Source organism: Pagrus pagrus, assembly GCF_965226575.1.
Source record: "Pagrus pagrus genome assembly, chromosome: 8".
Classification (NCBI taxonomy): domain Eukaryota; kingdom Metazoa; phylum Chordata; class Actinopteri; order Spariformes; family Sparidae; genus Pagrus; species Pagrus pagrus.
The window spans coordinates 1,466,195-1,487,256 of NC_140192.1; the positions used below are offsets into that span (position 1 = coordinate 1,466,195).

Below are 21,062 nucleotides of genomic sequence, written 5' to 3' on the forward strand. Positions count from 1 at the left end.
TTACATTAAAAAATGCATCAAAAAAGGAAATCAACACAAAAACAAAGAAAAACAACATGATCAGAGATTAAAATCGGTTCTGAAGGTGGGTTCTGATCAGTTCAACAGACCTGCTGTCGACTTCAGGCGTTCACAGAGCTCATCATCAAATAATGATATAATATTAATTCTCACAGGAAGAATTAAAATGCTCTCATGCTGTCAAACGGTCAATTAAAGGTGCAGTGAGTAAGAATTGGCTCCCTGTTGAATTCATACTGCCAACAAATAGGGGGAGCATATCACCAGAGTAACAGCTAACTGCTGCTAACTGTATTCTGTTCCATGACTGTAATTATTGTTAGCTAGTTAGCTCAGTTAGCAGAGCAGCTACCTGGACTACCTGGGTAGTGTGGGTGTTTACACCGCTTACACCGGAGCTTTGGACCAAGGTTTTCAGACACAGAGTTAGCTGGTTAGCATGCTACTTCAGTAGATATCTCTGCAACACAACACATAGACATTTTTGACATAATGTCCAAACTGTTTTGTCTTCACATTCTGTGTAGCGGCCCCTCGGATTTATTGATCAAGACGCAGAGAGTTTCAAACGGGTGTTGATTTATTTCTTCCTCTCAACGAGCACCATGCACCATAAGCACCGTGAAAACTACAGAATAAAACAGAAGAAATACAAAATGCTTCTTTGTAGTTTCACAAATAATTCACATATAAATCATGTCCACATATTAATCATGTTTACACCCGATACAAATCATTTTAACCAACTCATAACGATGAAATATGAAATATGTTTTTAAGCTATTATGACAAGTGTATCATATGCTTCTCTTAAATGAAATACAATATATTGTAAGTGTTCACAGAAAGAATATATTGCTTTTATCCTGCTGACGTGCTATTAACTCATAAACAAATGAAGTAATGACATTCTCTTTTTTCTTAACAAAATACCATCTGATAATAATACACATTCCACATCTTTTCATACCTCATTCCGCTCTCCAAGGGCGCTAATTCAAGAGTTTCTGCCATCAACTAGCATGCTCTCTAGCTCGACACACACCTCACAGTTCGGAGCTCTTAGAAATAACAGGTAAGAACAATACAAAAATAATGAGGTAAATCACAATGTAGACTCTTTCCTTACAGAATCAAACAGATGAACATGATACATAACTAGTGTGTTTACAAGTTTTTACCGTTCCTCCGACGATGCAGGAGCACAACATTGTGACGAGAGAGTAGCAGGAAGTTTAGCATCACAAAAAAAAAACATCAGAAGAAGAAAACAGCGCTTTTCAAAATAAAAGCGGAACAGACCACAAGGTGGCACTGTAGGACTACAATGTCTTGTTAACACACAAAAACAGTACTGTGTAGGAGAATATTAATGCAATTTATCAGACATTTACAGTTGAAACTTAGGACTTAATAATGCAGCCTGTATTTTCTGTGGTTGTTATGTAGGCTTAATACTGAGCATAATAGCATGAATAATGGTGAATTTTACATGTATGTGCTGTTGTATTAAGGAGACAGAGGGAGATATTGTGAGTGAGCAGGCAGAAGGAGGACAGGATGAGAGTGAGCAGGCAGGACCAAGTAGTAACAAGGTGAGTTGGAAAGGAGACTACAAAGATGTATTGCCATCATATCAGATATTCAGGCAAATACTAATTTTAGAAACTGATAAAATGCACGACTACCACACCCTATTGTTCTCAACTAATAAGCTAGGACTTATATTAAAGTGTTGGCCACTGAACAAGCAAGATACTGTAAGGATTGTAAGACTTCTGTTAACTGAAGCACGTGCCTGCGCTGCACTGGGTTCCTTTTACACCCTGGAAAAAATGTTGACCCCCCAATTGTTATTGTATAATTCGCACTCTGCCCCCGCCCCACACCACTACTCTACTCTATACTTAGTAAGAGACCTCCAACTTTGTCTGTCCTCTCCGTTGTCTCCCAAAACTGCTGCAATAACTCCGATACTCAAAAAACCATGTGCAGATCCCAACAGTTTAAATTATTTTCATCCAATCCCAAATCTCCTACCTTTTCTCTCCAAAATAAAAACAGTTGCAGCTCAGGTTCACGCCCACTTGAATCTCAATAACCCGTGTGAACAGTTTCAGGCTGGTTTTCACCCGTTCCACCATACAGTCTTGTTAGAAATCATTAATGGCCGGCTGATGGCAGCTGACTTCAGACTTTTAACAGTACTCCTCGCTTCTATTGGAGTCACTGGCACTTATCTAAACTGGTTCTGGGCCCCCTTCTATTTATTATATCCCTCCTACCTCTTGATAGGAGGAATATTTCTTTCAGAAATATGACACTCATTTTTACTGTTAGGGGAATGATATCCAGCTCTATCTAGCCACCAAGCCCACCTCCACTCTCCCAGCCACCTCCCTTTCCGACTGCCTACAGGAAATCAAATCAGATCTCTTACAACTATCTCAAACTGGACAGTGATAATATTGGAGCATTGCATTAGTTCAGGCAGGCCACAAAGTCAAGCTCAGCTCAGATTCCAGCTACATCAGCTGAGGGTTTGATTCCAGCCTGTGGCTCTTTGCTGCATGTCATCCCCTCTCTCTCTCTGCCTGTTTCCTTCACTATTAGCCTGTCCTATCAAATAAAGCATTGAGGTTTTAAATACTATTTACAAACTACATTTTACTAAAGTCAAGAAGGCTTATGTCATATTTACAGAAAATAACAACATAGATGACCCTCCAGGATTGTGCTGCATAACTCGCTAGCCCAGCAACATTCAGACTACAGACAACCCATAATACATAATGAAGGCGTCAGACCGACCCTCTCTGATCTAATGAGTATCTAAAGTGTAGTCTTTCAATATAATATGACAAAACATTATTCTGTTTTCATTTTCAAATAGTCTGCCTTCTAATCTTCTAATAGTCTGCCTTCTGATTTTTGTATATGAGTGAACAAAATATTAGAAAACACTTGTTAGTTGCCTTTACCACAATAAAATGACAGCAATAAACTGCAGCCTCTAAAGTAACAAAAGTTAAATCATCCTGTTTCAAACAGTTTCAACAAAAACTGAACATCAACATCTTCATGGAGGATTTATGACAGGACTGTAAAACTGAGTGTAAAGCTATACATGGAAAATGTCCACAAACAGTGGATGACATAAACAATATGAATATCACTGTAATTATTTTATTTTAATATCAATGTGCCAACACTGACTAAATCCTCCCAAAAATGGTTAAAAGTCTAATAGCCGTTTCATATTGATTTAAAGAATTAATTGAAATGTACACCCAAGTATTTAAGAATACACGTGCAGTAAATTAACTTTTAGTGAAATGCTAATCTTTTCTCGTTGTTTTGTTTCCACGCTCCATGTCCCAGCAAAGGCGTATGAAGTCAGTCACAGTTGGGGTGCTGAGCAGTCAGTCTATAAAATGATGTTGTTGTAAACGAAGGTGAGACATTCATGTTTTTTATTAATTTGATTTCATTAAAGGCCAGAATAACTTATGTGTTATTGTCATTAACAATAATTTACAACAATTCGAGGATGTTTAACACTACAGCAGATGACAAACTTTAACACCAAGATATAACAAGTTAAAGCAGCAGCTACTACAGTACGGTCAACAACAGCAAGGAGATGAAGAGGGAGAGAAAGTCACCAGACTCCCTTAAAAAATGTCTCAATTTATTCTCAAGTTAGAAACTTTATAAACTTTGTGAAACTCTGTCTCTGACTAATTCTTCATTATTTGTTCCTTCTTGTAAATTCAGCAAATGTTCTACATGAACTTCTTTCTTTCTTTGTGTAAAAAACATTGTATCTAGATGTCCCAGTGATGTTTCTCTGCATATAAAGCGAGGGAAGTGACATCACAAGTTGTCACGGTGCATATCAAAATTGTCGAGTAATTCCCTTCAGATCACAAAATGCACATGTTAATGTCACGAATAAACAGCTTCATAGTTTATAATGATGCAGTGCAGTGATGATACAGAAGAGGAGATGAGCGTATATAACTCAGATCTGCGTGTTTGTCACTGATAACAGAGACTCTCTGCTGCTCTCCAAACACCAATCAGAGTAAAGCAAATTATAACACAATGTAAAGAAACTGATCTGGAACATTGGAAAGAAGAAACTAAAAGCCAAAGTAGATCAGAATGTTATCTCGCCCTTAAAAGAGATGATGAATTAGCAGAATATCTCTCTACTGTCAGAGATAGAAAGCAGAGACAGATGCTCACCAGGTACAGGCTCAGTGACCACAAACTGACAATCCAAACAGGAAGACACAAACAATCATGGCAACCAAAAGACAACACATGTGGTCACTGCTCAACAGGTGAGGTCGAGACAGAGATGCACTTTCTTCTACAATGTAAAACATTCAACGATACCAGGAACATTTATTTATTTATTTTTAAATTATTTATTTAAGTTCAACTCTGTAATCTCAGAGTTCAAAGAGCTGAACCACCTCTCAACACTAAAAAACATCCTGGGAGAAGGAGACAGGGCATACCTGCTGCCCAATGTGTGTCAACATGCCACAACCTGAGACACACACACAAACACACACACACACACACACACACACGCACACACACACGCACATGCACACACAGGATATACTGTATATATAATTAATGTAAATCAATCTTGGTGTTGTGTTGGTTTTCATGTTGTTATTTGTTGTGTTCTGTCTGAGTGTTGGACAGATGCTTTGGCAACATTGTTGTTAAAATTTTCATGCCAATAAAGCCCCTTTCTCTCTCCACCTCATCAAACTTTAGACACAACTTTCTGTCAAACTTTACATTATTAGACGTCATCCTCACAATTAACACAAAACAAAAATCTAAATAATCCCATAATATTTTTTTAGTACATTTGATAAATACATTTTCATCCATAAGGAAATAAACCTGATCTAAATGAGTTTCTGTTGATTAATCTCAACATGTTACTGCTGGTGGCTCTTGCAAAATTCTTGTGTGGTTTGTCGGCCATCTTTTCTGAACAGGTTTAATGTGAATCTGCAGTATACAGCCGTCTCCTCAGCTCAGTTAGTGTCCTCACTGCAAACAGTTATCAGGTCCATGTGGTGCAAACAGTCAAAACACACACCGGAGGATTAATTTGAGAATATACGGTATTTACCGTTATTTACTCATTTATATATTTGGATTTATATTTCAGTCGAGTCTAGAGTTTGGTGCGTCATTCTCCGTCCAAAATCAAACTCCACTCTGGTAACCAACACACCTGGGATAACCTTTACTCCAGCAGAGTGGGCAGGACATTACCAGACATGATACGAATCAAACAGCTGAGTTAATGCTTAACTTGTCCTGAAGTGACACACCAGCACTGATGATTGATATCAGGTTAACTGTCATACATCTAGCATGAGCTGTTTATACTGTTAATAACAACCTGGGAGGACCAAAGATTATTAAAATGTTTTGACTTCATATGTTGACCTAAAACCTAAAAGTATCATCCAACAAGATTCATATTTGGTATTGTTTAATCTACAAAGCTACGTTTATCAATAACCAACACTTGGTCATCTGAGCAGTTGTATTGCATACTAAGAATCCTTTCAGCAATCCGTTTTATTTCAGATATCTTGTTGATTGTGAGAAGCATTTAAATTAATATAATTATTAATAATTGGATGATTTATTCTTCATGTTGCAAAATGGAGGCCAGGTATTACAAGATGCAAATGGTTTAAAGGTCATTTGGCACACAATGTTGTCCTCACTGCTATCAGTAAAACAGATTGGTAGCAGGTTTATTATATTATATTCATAACAGGTCAAAGCTCTTTCGGCTCATCAACTAAAATCCAGTTCCAGGTCTCCTCATGAATCTGTTTTAACTTGTTCTGACGGTCTAAAGTGCTTAAAAGGAAAACTGAAGGCTAAACGACATTCAAGAAAACTCCTAGCTGTTTCTTTTAAACATACAGAGCATGAGAACTTCCTTCTAAAGTCACAATATGTCGGTCAGGTAACAGCAGAGGTGAAAAAATCTCTGAGAAACTGAGAAGTGGATTTTAATGTGATCTATCAGAACTTTGGCTTTTGCCAAAAGCTTAAAGAAACTTGAGATTTGTGAGAGAATAACAACTCCTGAACGTTTTAACTGATCCTTTATTTTCAGACCACAAAATGGTGCTCGGGTAACACAAAATGTCTGACATGAAGGTCATTTATTAACAGTGAAGATAAGAGATGAAGCTTTGTATTAGAGTATAGAACAACCTTCCATTTAGGATTAAAAATCCTTCAGATGTAAAGTTACTGTCATAAAATACCTACAACCATCCTGCAGTTAGTGTTTTTTATTTTTTTGTCACATGGGAGAGTTTGGGTAGATTGAAAACGAGGCGCGCTGCAGCGTTCTGGATACGTTGCAACGGTTTAGTCGTAGAGGCTGGGAGTCCAGCCAAGAGCGAGTTGCAGTAGTCCAGGCAGGAGATGGCCAGCGTTTGGACCAGGAGTTGCATTGCGTCCTTTGTGAGGAAAGCCCGGATACTGCGGATGTTGCACAGGGCATATCTGCGAAATTGGGCCACGACAGTGATGATGGGGGTGCAGGATAGTGTGTCGTCGAGGATTACGCCCAGGTTCATCACAGTTGATGAAGGCGACACTGTGACGTCCTCGATAGTGACTGACAGGTCCGTGTAGGGCAGTCTTTCCGGGATGAAGAGGAGTTCAATTTTATGAAGGTTGAGCTTGAGATGATGGGCCGTCCAAGCGGAGATGTCTGCCAGACATTCCAGGATGCACGTTGCAACATGGGTATTGGAGGATGGGGGGAACGGAGAGGAACAGTTGGGTGTCGTCAGCATAACAGTGGTAAGAGAATCCATGTGATGTGATTGCAGAGCCTAGTGATCTAGTGTGATGTGAACCAGATTAGAGCAGAGTGTAAGATGTCTTACTTCTCATCTTTGTCTTTCATTTGTTCCTCATGTTCTTTCTTCTGATCTTCAAACTTCTTGTTGTGTTTCTCTTTGAACTCATTGAACTCTTCAGCTTTCTCTCTGGCTTCTTCTTCATACGTCTTCTTCAGATTCTCCATTTTCTGCTTAAACTTCTCCTCCATGTCTTTCTTCTCTTTCTCCTCTCGTTCTCTTCTGATTCGATCCTCTTCTTTTCTTTTCTTTTCATCATTTTCTCTTATTTGTTCGTATTCTTTTAATTTCTTCCTCCTGTCGTCTCTGTTCATCTTCTTGAAGTCGTTTTTCCCACCATTCCTTTAGTTTTTTCACACAGTTCTCTCGTTCTCTCCTCATCTCTTCTCTGCTCTCCTCCTGCTTTCTGTAAATGTTTTCCTGTGATTTTGACTCTGATCTTATTTTTTGCTTCCACTCCTGTTTCTGACTTTCTTTCTCTTGTTTTCTCTTCCTGTCTACTTCTTCTCTCCTCTCCTGTTCTTTCGTTCTCTCCTCACGTTCTCTGTTGATGTTTTCTTCCTTTTCTTTAAGTTGTTTTTCTCTCAGTTTTCTCTCCTTTTCTATTTCTGCTCTCTGTTCATCCATTCTTCTTTTCATCTCTTCCATCTCTTCCTGATGTTTTATTTGAAGCTCCTCCCTCTCTCTCCTCATCTCTTCTCTGCTCTCCGCCAGCTTTCTCTCAGTGTTGTCCTTTGATTCTGACTCTGATCTTATTTTTTGCTCCAAAGCTTCAACTTTTTGTTTCCACTCCTGTTTCTGACTTTCTTCCTGTAGTCTTCTCTTCCTGTCTTCTTCTTCTCTCATTTTCTGTTCTTTCTCCTGCTCCTTCTTAATCTTTTCCTTCATTTCTTCAAGTTGTTTTTCTCTAAGTTTTCTCTCCTCTTCAGTTTTTGCTCTCAGTTCTTCCTCCATGTCTTTCTTCTCTTTCTCCTCTTGTTCTCTTCTGATTCGATCCTCTTCTTTTCTTTTCTTTTCATCATTTTCTCTTATTTGTTCATATTCTTCTTGTAGTTTTCTGAGTCTGGTCTGTTCCTCCTGTCGTCTCTGTTCATCTTCTTGAAGTCGTTTTTCCCACAATTCCTTTTGTTTTTTCTCCTCCTTCTCTCGTTCTCTCCTCATCTCTTCTCTGCTCTCCGCCAGCTTTCTCTCAGTGTTTTCCTTTGATTCTGACTCTGATCTTATTTTTTGCTCCAAAGCTTCAACTTTTAGTTTCCACTCCTGTTTCTGACTTTCTTCCTCTTGTTTTCTCTTCCTGTCTTCTTCTTCTCTCATTTCCTGTTCTTTCTTTCTCTCCTCACGTTCTCTGTTGATGTTTTCTTCCTTTTCTTTAAGTTGTTTTTCTCTCAGTTTTCTCTCCTTTTCTATTTCTGCTCTCTGTTCATCCATTCTTCTTTTCATCTCTTCCATCTCTTCCTGATGTTTTCTCTGAAGCTCCTCCCTCTCTCTCCTCATCTCTTCTTCCTTCTCCTTCAGGATCCTCTCCATTTCTTTCTGTATCGCTGCCTCGGCCTCTTGCAGCATCTCATTAGTGTAGCAGCTGCCTCCATTTGTCTTCACCATGGTGTCGATCTTGGTGATCAGCTCACTGACCTGCATGTGGTTGTCTTTACTGTAGTTATTAAACAGGTGGTATCTTCCTCCACAGTCAGCGACCAGTTTCTTAAAGGAATCATCACATTCTTCTTCAATATAATCATCAATGGACAGCTCCTCGTGTTCCAGTTTATCTCCTCCAGTTAACAGAATGATGGTGAACCTCTCAGCATTCTTCCCGAAGCCTTCCTGGATAAGTTTTAATGTCTCCTTCTCTTCTGGTGTAAATCTGCCAATTTTTATCACTAGCAGGAAGACATGTGGTCCTGGAGCCAGAAGACTGATGCATTTCACCATCTCCTCATTAACCTCTTCATGAGACAGATTTGTGTCAAACAGACCAGGAGTGTCGACCACAACGACTGGACGACCGTTTACTACACTCTGTACTTTCTGACAACATTTGGTGACTGATGTTTGGCCTGATTTGGCTTTAAACTCCTTTCTTCCTAGAATGGTGTTTCCTGAAGAGCTCTTCCCACTGCCAGTCTTCCCTATCAGCACAATCCTGAGACACTCTGGGCTCTGTTCTTCATCAGCACCTGTGAAATATAAAGACAGGGAGTTACTTAATTATTACAGGTTGGGACAGTATAGACTGTTTAATGTCAAGTGAATGTTTTGGGATAGGAAAATATAATTAAGATAAATATGATTTATTACTGTTTATATTAAAACATTACAGTACTTACAGCTGATGATGCTTTTTGTTCTCAGGTCCTTCAGCTCAGCCTGCAGTGTGGAGATGTTTTCCTCTTGTTGTCTGATCTTTTCTATTTGAGCAAATGCAAATGTTTCTGTTGTGTAGCTGCACGGTTTGTCTTTGTCGGGTCTCAGTCTCATTTTATATACCGTGTCCAACAGCTCTGGGATCTGCTGCTTGTCCTTGATGTTGAGAACAACAGATCTTCCTCCACAGCTCTGAAGGAGCTCCTGGATGTCTCTGTCCCTACTTACAAAGTCAACAACAGCTGGAGCTGTAGGATCTGACTCCACAGTGAACAGAATCATGGTGAAGTCATTGACTCGAGAGCTGAATGTGTTGTGGATGGTCTTTAACTCACTCTTGTCTTCATCAGTGAGGGGACCCACAGGTAGGACCAGGATGAAGGCATGGACGCCCTCAGGATCACAGACGGAGATACACCTGAGTGATTCCTCCATCACTTCCTCCTGAGGTTTTCCACACAAGGCAGGCAGCTCCACCAGGGAAACCCAACGTCCACACACCTCTCCCTGACTCTGAACACACTCTGATGAGTTGGAGACTGAAGGACCTAAAATGGCCTCAGCTGCTGAAGTCTTCCCTGCTCCTCTCCTCCCACACAGAACCAGGTTTAAAGCTGCTCTGATGTCTTCAGACTTTGGTCTTCGTGACTCCATTAAACCTGCAGCTTCCTCGTCAAACACATCACGGCTGATGTGATCTCCGTTGTTCTCCTTCACTATTTGACCCAAGCGTGTTAACAGCTCTGGAAGTTCAAAATGCCTCTCCTTCAGGTATCTGTATCTACACCTTCTGATCATGTCTTTAATGGTTGGATGTTGATGATATTTTTCCATCAGACCTGGACTCTCCTCTCTGGGTGTTGATATCAGAACCAGTGAATGATCAAATGATCGATCACTGAAGAGGTTCAGGACTCTGCAGAGCTTCAGTTTGTGTTCCTCGGTGAAGTCTTCAGGCTGTAGAACCAGCAGGAACACATGAGGTCCAGGACCAGAGGGTCTCTCACAGGTTTCTACATTAATTCTCAGTCTGTCTTCAGACATGTTGGGATGTAGCAGATCTGGGGTGTTGATCAGAACTATTTCTTTCTCCTTTAACCGTCCTCTGGCTCTCTGACAGCGGTCTGGTTCTGGTTCTGTGTTGAACACAGTTGTTCCCAACATGAAGTTCCCCACTGAACTCCTCTGAGACCAGCTGCTCCCCAGCAGAACCACCCTTAGCTCAGATACTGAAAAGAAAACAATGAAATTAAATTAATGAAATGGAAAATCATCTAGGGTACTTGCGTCTAAGTGCATGCAGCCTATAAGATCTGCCCCGATTGTGTACCCAATTTCCCCCATGGGGATCAAAAAAGTATTTCTGACTCGGATTGTGAATTAGAAAAACGTCCTGAGTCTAGCCTTAATCCACAATGAAAAATTGGATGTATAACCAATGAGGAAGTCACAGCTCTTTAAGGTGGACTCAAGTGAATATGTCAGCAGTGAATTCAGATTAAATCACATGCAGGTTTATACCCACCGCGAAGGGTTGGTATTTCATTACACTGTTTGGGGGGCAAAGTAAACTCAAATAAATTATAATAATGAAAATAAATAAATAAATTGTTGTCGTCATTTTAGCTAACTTCCTGTCAATTTTGAGGTAAGCAATCCCCTCCCTCCTCTCTACATCACCACATGAACCCGCAGCGGTCATGTCTAGGGTTAGGGTTAACAGCAAAAAGAAGGATCCTGCTGTTGGGATCCACAGATGAAGTATTTTATTGTGTATTTCAAATTGGACTCTGACCTGAACTGGTCAGTCTGAACTGAACAAACCCGTTGCCTGCCTGCCTGTGTAATGGATATAAAAAAACGAGCATTGTATGTAAAAGAGAAACAGTATGTGTTAAAAATGCATTCGACTTCACTTTATATTTCTCTTTTTGAGAAAACACATTTGGAAAAAACAGTTCATGTTTCGGTATGTCCCTCGGTTTAATTCTCAGTTATCTGTAATCCATTGCTCTGGCCTTCTGGGTAATCTATTGTTCTGGTATTCAGTGTTTTCCTGTAAGGGGATGATGTTCTTGGCTCCTTCATTACACTTTGGACGTGAAGCCAGCAATATTGTGTCCGCTTCATTACTTTCTATTTTCCCCCTTACAGGTAAGAGCAATGGTTGTAATGTGTTAAAGTGAATGTATATATTGTATTTTTGATAAGGAACATGCTGATGATGAAATATCTGTGTCAGAAGTAATGTTAGTGAGTGAATTTAGTTCGCCTAAATATCAAAGTGTTAAGTCGGCGGGAGCATGCTTGCTAGCTTGGAACATGCAGACAGAGAGCGCAGTAGTGACATGCCCGGCGCTGTTCAGTACGAAAGCAGGTTTTGTGTGTATTCAATTTGTATTGTATGGCAAAAATAGCAATGCCAATGTGTTACAGTTTAAACAATATAGTGTTTGTTAAATGTGCGGATAAGTATTTTGTAATTGTGTAGTTTCTTAAGGGGACAAAACACACTTGTTTGAGCTAGTTACATTACAGAGAAAATATATGTATTTTCTATAATGTTTGCTGTAAAGAAGCATTCTTTTGTGCATTGTGTGAAAGTGCAATGTAGATATTGAGTTGTGTAATTTAGTGAACATGTAATGCATATATATACTTGTTCATTACACTTTGGACGTGAAGCCAGCAATATTGTGTCCGCTTCATTCCTTTCTATTTTCCCCCTTACAGGGGTGTAACACCTCTGCCTGGTATTGTAATCCTGCTTCTTTTGTACTACAATTGTGTTTGGACTCAGTGCTCTGTATGACCAGCAAATATCCTGTCTTATTTTGCCTGCCATATCTGAGACTTTGTTTGTTTTGTAATTTTGTTCACCTTGCGAGTCAGGTCATGAACTCCTCAATCAACTAGTCCCAGTTGCCTGTCTGCTGCATTTGGGCCCTACTCCGCATGTTACAGTTCAATCTTGTCCCTCATGGACCCAGCGGTTTCCCTCTTTAAAGAGGAACTGTATGATCTGTCTTATACCCTCCTGTGCATCCAAGGTTATTGGAGAATGGCCACATCCAGGGAATATAGAAAGGAAGCCCTCTCAGCTCACCCCTCTCCAGCATCCCAGCTCCCACACTGGGTTCAGCATGATGTCTGCCAACCCTCAGTCCTGGGCACCCAGCTCTCAGCCCAGCCTATTAGCAACCAGCCTGCGCTCCCTTCTCTCCGGCTGGGTTTTGTCAGCCACCAGACTACTAGCCTTTCTCCAGCCTAGACACCATGCAGTTCATGCAGAGGCTCACACAGGTTTCAGCCCATTGTCAATTCATCATCTGAGCCTTGTGCATCCCAGGTCACAAAAACTTGATTGTTAACTAGTTTTCTAATTTCTAAATGCCTGGTAAGCAAAGGAAAGTGCGCATGCTTGTCACAGTTCACCCAGGTTTGAAACTCCCATCTCCCATTGTCTGTGAGCGCACACACGTCGACTACACTGTTTTAACAGCCAATGCAGGACGCTGCAACTGCCTTTAATCCACGCCAAGGAAGCGAGCTGGATTTAAGAAGACAAAATGTATTTAAGGTTTACTTTAAACTTGACTAAAGAGAAGCTCACATCAGCATCAAGCTCAGCATCCGGATAAGATGGTCATTGTGGCTGTATGATCGTTTTAAATATGCCGATTGGACCAATATAGAATCTTGAGATGTGTGTGTGTGTGTGTGTGTGTGTGTGTCATGTATGTAACGCCAGGCAGCAGCAGACACTTGAAGTGCACAAGTGAGGCTAAATGAGTGTCTGGGCAGATGCTTAGTGGGGAGATTGTATGCTTGGAAGCTACATTAACTAATAATGTAATAACGGCTCATAATGTAATAATTTAAATGTAATAAAAGTTCATAATGTAATAAAATCACAGACACATAACGTAATAAGGGCTTTGCGCATAATGTAATAATGTAATAACTTATTACATTTTGAGCCTTATTGATACCGCTCATAATGTAATAACGGCTCATAATGTAATAATAGCTCATAAACCAACATAAATATATATGTACATATATATGTATGTATATATATATACTGTATATACATACATATATACACACACATATATATGTATATACATATATATGTGTGTGTATATGTATGTATATATGTATATATATAGTTGTTGACCGAAAAAATAATGTGCATCAAAAAATAATATATGGAATCGCAATGAAATAATAAATATTTCAACATCTCACACTTAAAACAAAGAACTGACCTGTGTCTGCAGTAGTCATGATGTTAATCTGTTGTAAACATCAGATTCATTCAACTGGAAACCAACTGCTGGATTTGAAAACCTAAAGACAGGAGGATAAAATGTTCAATTGACATGTTTGTTCAAGTGTCTGCTGCTGCCTGGCGCTACAATCATGACACACACACACACGCACACATGCACACACCCACATCTCAAGATTCTATATTGGTCCAATCGGCATATTTAAAACGATCATACAGCCACAATGACCATCTTATCCGAATGCTCCCTATATAAAAGCTCTTGGAAGCAGCTGTGAGCTTCTCTTTAGTCAAGTTTAAAGTAAACCTTAAATACATTTGCCAAAACAACCATTTATCTGTCTTTTCTCTGATAAAAAACAAAAGGTACTGTTTGATGAGTACATCTCATCTTTGTGTGACAAAGACAATGCTGCACTTTAAAACAGAGAGGCGCTCAAGCCACACAGGTGTGATTTATGATTTATTGGCAGTTTTCGAAGAGATTACATCTGAAGGTACTCTGCATACTGACAAACACATTTACAGAAGACAATAAACTTGCACATCACTGTATAATCATAGTGAAGGTTTGAAGGAAAATTATAGATGTAATCCTGTAACACTATTTAGTGGATAAAAACAGCTCTAAATAAAATTTTGCACCAATTCACACTTTTCTTTTGCTTTTTGCCAGTCACATTAATCAGATTGAAAAGACTGCGTGCATGGTACGTATGCTGTTATAGACGTGTACCAGTACGCTGTTGGGACCCACAGATGAAGTCGTTCACTGTGGATTTCAAAATGGGCTCTGAACTGAACTCAGTTTCCCAGAATTCCCCAGTCTTCACACCTACGTGCAAATTCAGCTTTGAGCTTCTATTGGTCAGGGTAACAGACCCCCCCCCCCCCGACAAGATAGTCAAAACTCCAGCTGCTCTTCTCAAGTGCTCTTCTCCACCTCTCTCCCCACAGGGCTGCCTGCCCTCAAGTTCTCTTCTCCTGGATTCTTCTCGGCCTAACAACTGCTGAGAGTGGCAAGCTACATTCCCAGGAGGCCCAAAGTACTTCTCCTCACTGCAGCAACATGAGGTCCTGCTAGTATTCCAGATCAGTTAGCACCAGCAGCTGTGACGCAAAGCTTACCAGCTAACTCATCAATCTGAGGAACACCAAGCAAGTTAGCACCGAGCGGCTATCCCTGCAAGGGAAAGGAGCGACCAGTTTCCTCCATCTGCTGTCTTTAGTCAGATCTTGCACAGCAAGAATAGCATTGTTGGGATTGGAATCCCAACCTTCTCCTGCTTGGCTCACCAGCCAAGGAACCACTCAGGTCAGGTTATTGGTAGTTTGCTTTGCTACACGGCTAATTTGATGTTAGTTGAATGATGCTTCACACAGACTCAGGGTCTTTGCATGCAACTAACCATCTTCTATAACCTGGCATCACATCACACACACACACACACACACACACACACACACACAAACACACACACACACACACACACACACACACACACACACACACACTCCTTCAGCCTGGAGCATATCACACCCACATGTGATATCAGTGAGCACATGATGCGAGAACCACCATTGTTTCTTTGTTCTGCCAGACACACACACACACACACACACACACACACACACACACACACACACACACACAAACACACTGACACACACACCTGTATATAGTACATGTTAGATTGTGTGTTTCATCTTTGTGTTTAAATAAAAGACTTTTGAACCTTCATGCTGTCTATTTAATATTGTACAAGAGTGAATGTTGCCAACCTCTACTCTGTCAAGGACTCCGAAATCCTTCGACCATTACAGCTGTTATGGTAATTTTGGTTGTAGTTATTAAGTTAATTAATCAGAGTTACAAACTGACAGTTTAGTACCTTTTCTGACACTGATTTGGTGAATTTGGCTCTTTTCCCTTCTTCAAGGGTGGTGCCCCGAGGTGATCTAATGTAAATTGGATCTTATTATTAATCATAATTAATAATTATCCCTGACAATCAGGACTTAAACCATTGCTGTTTTTCCACCACCACTTTTGGCTGTGCCGAGTCAAATCGAGCTGTGCCAATTTTTTTTTTTTCCCATCACGATCATGATGGACCTACTCCAGAGTATAATAAAAGCTTTTCAATGACTAAATGACAGGGGGCTTTTATTGTGAAGAAGATGTATGAAAGTGTTTCTAACTGAATTAGCAGAGCAACTTTGTTAATGGTGATTCTTCGATGGTACTATGGGGACCAAGATAAGTGTGCCATTAGTTTCAGACACACCTTCAAGCAGATAGCCCAGTTGTGGAAATGGATTTTCCTGCCACGCCAAGTCAAACTGAGGAAAGCCTGGCTGGCAGATGTGATGGAAAATTACCCAATGTTTTCCAGCAGAACATTGCATTGCAATGAGATGATCAATGTTTTACACTTGAACTGTCAGTGGTTTTCATTTCTTGGCTCATTAGTGTATGTATGTACAAGTGAAGTATTCAATTTTGGCCTAGACGGCTTCTCATAGAGTAGGCTTTCAGCTGAAATTACAAACAGCTGTGTTTGGAATGATTATTTTTTCATTCAATTTTAAATATGCAAAAATGTTGTTTTTCAATATGATTACTACTGAAATGTGCAGAAATTGCCATCACTCAGTTAACAGTGTTCTACCATATGAATGAGTTCATGGATTTTCGAGAATTTGGTAATTGAATACACTTTGTGTTCAAGCAATGAAAACAGATTCAAAGTTTAGTTCACATAGGTCTCTGATTCCCCGGCCCTGATTATTTTAGTAAGGAGGTCAGCCACTATATCCCTCCCCTCGCCAACAATATCAAGATGACTGCTAAGAATCTTGGTAGACTGTTATAATGACCGACATTTGAACTTTGAACCTCACATTGCTAAACTTGTCCAGTCCTGCTTATTTCAGTTGAGAAACATTGCTCAAATCAAACAGCCAAACACATAAAACTCCGAGTACACACCTTTATCTTTTCTTTTAGACTACTGTAACTCCCTCTTTGCAGGCATCACTCAGTCCTCATTAGCTAGACTCCAACTGGTCCAAAACGTAGCAGCTAGGTTGTCAATCACCCCAGTTCTTGCCTCCCTTCATTTCCCTTGCTTCAAGTAAAGCACAGAATCAATTTCAAAACTTCAGTATTATTGACATATAAGATTGAATGAAAATAAAAATGTGTCATGTGGTAGCTTGAATGTTTTTTGTTCTTTTTTGCCTGTGTCTGGACTTCAGCCGCCAGGGCACCATGGTGCTCTGTGAGTTAATGTGATATCAGTCAATTGAAAGCTGGGTTTTATAGATGCTCTTATCTCAAGATCAGCTATTAAAACCCAGCTTGTTCAGTTTGGACTCAGGTAAAAACACCTGTATAATCTGTTAATTTTTGATAAAGCTACCAATACATTTCTCAGTATCAGTAAACCCTATAGCTTTAGGCTCTTTTTTGTTTTGTTATTTCTGGAATTCAGCAAAATTTCCTTTCCATGTCATGACTTAGCTGGGATGGCTGGTGCTGTTATCTTTGGTCTCACATCATGGATTTTTTGAAGTAGATATTATTTTCAGCTCTGTTTATTTGTTAGATACAAGCTGTGATTCTAGTCCAGATAATCACCAGTCCTGAATAGTTAACAATCACCTGATGATAAGTAATAAACAGTTTTCACTCATCAGTCTGAGAATGCTGTCTTTCATATAATCACATATATCTGATTATTTTAATTTCTATTTCAGTTCTGTGTACTCACCGTCCTCTCTGCTGCCAGGCACATCGATGAAATTATCGTTTCACACTGAAGCCAAACTCACCGTGCACAACATTTCTTTTCAGACTGGGCAGGACACGGCACAGATATGACATCATTTGCTAAGTTAATAATTAACATTTCCTGAAGTTATTCACCAGAAACGTAGGAACCTGATACACATATAGCGCAGCAGTTTACATTTATACCTGCATATAGTTATTTAATTCCTTAACCTTCATGTTGAAAACATCTGTCACAGAACATAGACCTATACTGTCTGTTGTCTGCTCTTCATCTTTTATTATTTTCTGTTCACTATTTACGGTCAGCATGAGTCATCCTTTGCAGTTCACCATTAATTTGAATGAATGCAGAAGGTGGTACATCACAGAGTGGCAAGTTAGCCAGATACTTTGTTGTTAAAGGTTTGTTTTTTGTTATTAATACAACAACAAATGGCATTCCTAGGACTCAAGTTCTGTTTTTCCAGATTCATCCAGTGTCACCACAGTACAAAATAATCTTCAAATTACTTTATGTAACAAAAATTTTCCCATCTGACTTATCATAGAATATCATAGTGGGGACAGTGCGCTCACTAAATTCTCAGCCTCTGTCATGCACCTCGCCAGAACTGTAACTGCGCATCGCAGCGACACAGACAGCAAAGAATCAAAGAAACCAAGTCGTTCACGCAGGGCTTGTATGGAGCCGCGGCCCTCCCTGCAGACACTATGCCTGTCTGCTCTCTCTAGTCCAGAGACACAGCTGTGAGCTGTGTGTTTAAAGGGTAAAGTACAGCTGGCAATCCGTTGAACACCGCCAGCAACACAGACACACCAGTGCACATGTATAGATGTAAATGGTCACTCTGGTGTAGGTCACTAGTGTAGGTTAGGCTGGTAGTTTCAGTGGATGACTTAAAAGTCCCAGATTCTACTATAGCCCATTTCATTTTAGTGACACCTTAATTGTTTTTTTTAATTTAAGCACAAAAATTATAAAACATTGTTAGGAAAGATCATAGAAATACCAAAAACTGATGGTGGGCTTCAAACAATGCCCAGATGTAACTGGTGACAGGAGCATTGTGTTGTGCAGTCTATGCTGTAAGGAATTTTCTAACCCTCGCAGAACTACAAGCTTAAAATATCACCTCCTATTAAAGTTTAAAATGTCTATTTTTTCATTGATTCACTCATCTACCGAAATTCATTTGTTTTGAAATGCTTTCAATGATTATAACAAATACTTGCATATGTGATTAATTCATCACAAATCTTGTAATTAATTACATTCATTTTTTGAATTGCTTGACAGCCCTATGTATATTCAGCATATAACTTTTTTCTCTTCCCGGGGAGCCATCGGTGTCCTGGTTTTGGATACAGCTTCTGTGTTCTGTGATCCTGGTTTTTAATGCTCTTTGTGTTTTCCCTACATACGCTAAACCACATGGACATTAAATAAGATGGATGACATTTTTTGTGGAACAAGATATGGTGCTGTTGACCTTCATGGTTATCTAATGAGTGTATGTAGCACACTTATATGTAAAATTTCACTGAACACAGCAACCACACTGATAATAACCTAGTAGAAGGTTGAGGAAGTGGTGAGATCAGATTTTAACAGCATTTGTCTTAAGTTAGGAGGCAAATCTTTGAATTCCTGTTAGTGTTTTAGAGTTTTTTCAAAATCTTTACCCAAAGCTGAGTATGTTAAAAGAACTTGAGGCCATTGATTTTTATTATTATTTATCTTATCCTGAACGTATATTCTAGTTAATCTGCATGTTTTTCATAGTCTGTTTGTTTGGTGTAGATTCACCAGATACGGCTAAACTGGCTGATAGGGAGGCTTTTTTTTTTTTGTTCAAGCGAAGTGGATGAAATGATTATTAATGATCATCATTCAAGAGACAACATTTGTCTCTTTTCTAAACAAGTCTGTGACCAATGACCCACCCTTGTTATAATATGGCAAACAAGGTAGGGACCCAAATGCAGACATACATGGAAAGCAGGAATAGGGGAACAAAAGGCGAGCTTTGTTTAACAAAAGCTGAACAACCAAGGCATCCAGAAAAACAAAAACGAGTCAAAATGGACAAAAAGACAAAGTAGCAACTAAAGAGCTTAAACAAAGTGCAAACAAAAGCAAAGTACAAATTAATGAAAACTCAAGGACCAAAAAATCTGAAACATACTAAGGCGAGACATGAGGAGACACAGCTGGAAAAGACAGGGTAGTGACACAGGTGACCACGGACGAACACGGTGGAAGACCGAACCAACTGACAAGGACATGAGGGAGAACAAAGACTACATATGCACACACAGTAACGAGGGGATCAGGTATAGGTGAAGTGAGGAGGGAAAAGGACAGGTGAGGGATTGAAGAGAGAAAAACACACAGGAGGAACTGAAAAGCAAGACGTGACACATGAGGGCATAATTTCAAAATAAAACAGGAAACAAGAAAACGTAAAAAACTGGGATCCTAACAACCCTCACATCAAACTAGCCTGTTAAAAATTATTTGTTGTACATCATGATTAAAATCACATTAACACATATTTATTCTTTTATGATAATGTTTTTCAGGTCTTCACTGAGGAAATGTTAATCATTAACTTAGCTACTTAACTGATGTCATATCTGTGTCGTGTCCTGCCCAGTCTGAAAGGAAAGGTTGTCCAAGGTGAGTCTGGCTTCAGTGTGAAGCGGTAATTTCACTGATGTGCCTGGCAGCAGAGAGGACGGTGAGTACACAGAACTGAAATAGAAATTCAAATAATCAAATGTGTTTGATTATAAGAAAGACAACGTTCTCAGACTGATGAGTGAAAACTGTTTGCTAATCCTCAGGTGATTGTGATTACCTGGACCAGAATCACTGCTTGTGTTTAACAAATAAACAGAGCTGAAAATATTGTCTACTTTCAACCATCCATGATGTGAGACCGACAGGCAGAGATAACACCAGCCATCTCCGGTAAGTCATGACATGGAAATGAAATTTTGCTGAAAAAGATCAAGCAGAAAGCTACAAAGTTTACTGATACTGAGAAATTCATTGGTGCCTTTATTAAAAATTAACAGATAAGATACGTTGTAAGTAGAATCCAAAGTTCAGACTGAAGCTGAACACGGATGTCACGTTGAGACAAGAGCAGCTATAAAACCTAGATTACAATTACAGATTTTACAACCTCTGATTACACTTTAACTTTACTAATCAGAGCATAAATGTTTTTTTATATATATATATAAAGTGCTTTGAAAATGTATAAACAACAATATTTTCCACAGAGCTGTACCACCAGTTTGAATTTGATTTTAGTCAGAGATCTGTAGAGTGTTCTTGATTGCACTAAAAATCAGTAAGTAAATAGTTCTATTCATGTTATGAACTTAAGAAAAATAAAAAAAAAATAAGTTTGGAATTAGCAAAACTCTGTGCAGGCCGTCCTTTTCTCATGACTGCAATATCTCATGAACACCTCGGGCAGATTTCTTCAAATTAGGTCAAATCAAGTATGAACTGATTAGATTTAGGTGGTCAGAGGTCAATGTGACCTCACAAAAATGGTTCTGGTCATAACCTAAGAATTCATGCTCTAATTCATTCATTAATTTTAACCTTAATTTAAGGCCATTGAGAGTT

General features: G+C 39.4%; 1 protein-coding gene and 1 long non-coding RNA gene across 5 annotated transcripts in view; one reads left to right on the forward strand and one right to left on the reverse strand.

Annotated features, from left to right (window-relative positions):
- Positions 1-9,758, forward strand: part of LOC311261162 — a 12,619-nt gene extending 2,861 nt beyond the window's left edge. The window contains exons 4-6 of one of the 4 annotated variants that reach the window (XR_014623101.1): positions 1,536-1,616; positions 3,403-3,476; positions 3,588-4,810. This is a non-coding gene — a long non-coding RNA (uncharacterized lncRNA). Of the gene's footprint in view, positions 1-1,535; positions 1,617-3,402; positions 4,811-9,673 lie in introns of those variants that run through there. The other 3 variants (XR_014623099.1, XR_014623100.1, XR_014623098.1) reach the window with 3 other exon arrangements.
- LOC311261144 (GTPase IMAP family member 8-like) lies at positions 4,905-12,006 on the reverse strand. Its single transcript, XM_084359546.1, has 2 exons — positions 9,287-12,006; positions 4,905-9,136 (listed from the first exon to the last, which is right to left on the reverse strand). The coding sequence occupies exons 1-2, from the start codon at positions 10,485-10,487 to the stop codon at positions 7,215-7,217; spliced, it is 3,123 nt and encodes a 1,040-aa protein (XP_084215672.1). The 5' UTR covers positions 10,488-12,006; the 3' UTR covers positions 4,905-7,214.
- Positions 12,007-21,062: the final 9,056 nt, after the last annotated feature.

Bases quoted from the DNA above. Each gene is read 5' to 3' on its own strand.
- LOC311261144 (XM_084359546.1), bottom strand. From the start codon at position 10,487: ATGTTGGGAACAACTGTGTTCAACACAGAACCAGAACCAGACCGCTGT. The intron at 9,137-9,286 runs GTAAGTACTGTA...TATATTTCACAG, and splicing joins AACAAAAAGCATCATCAGCT to GTGCTGATGAAGAACAGAGC.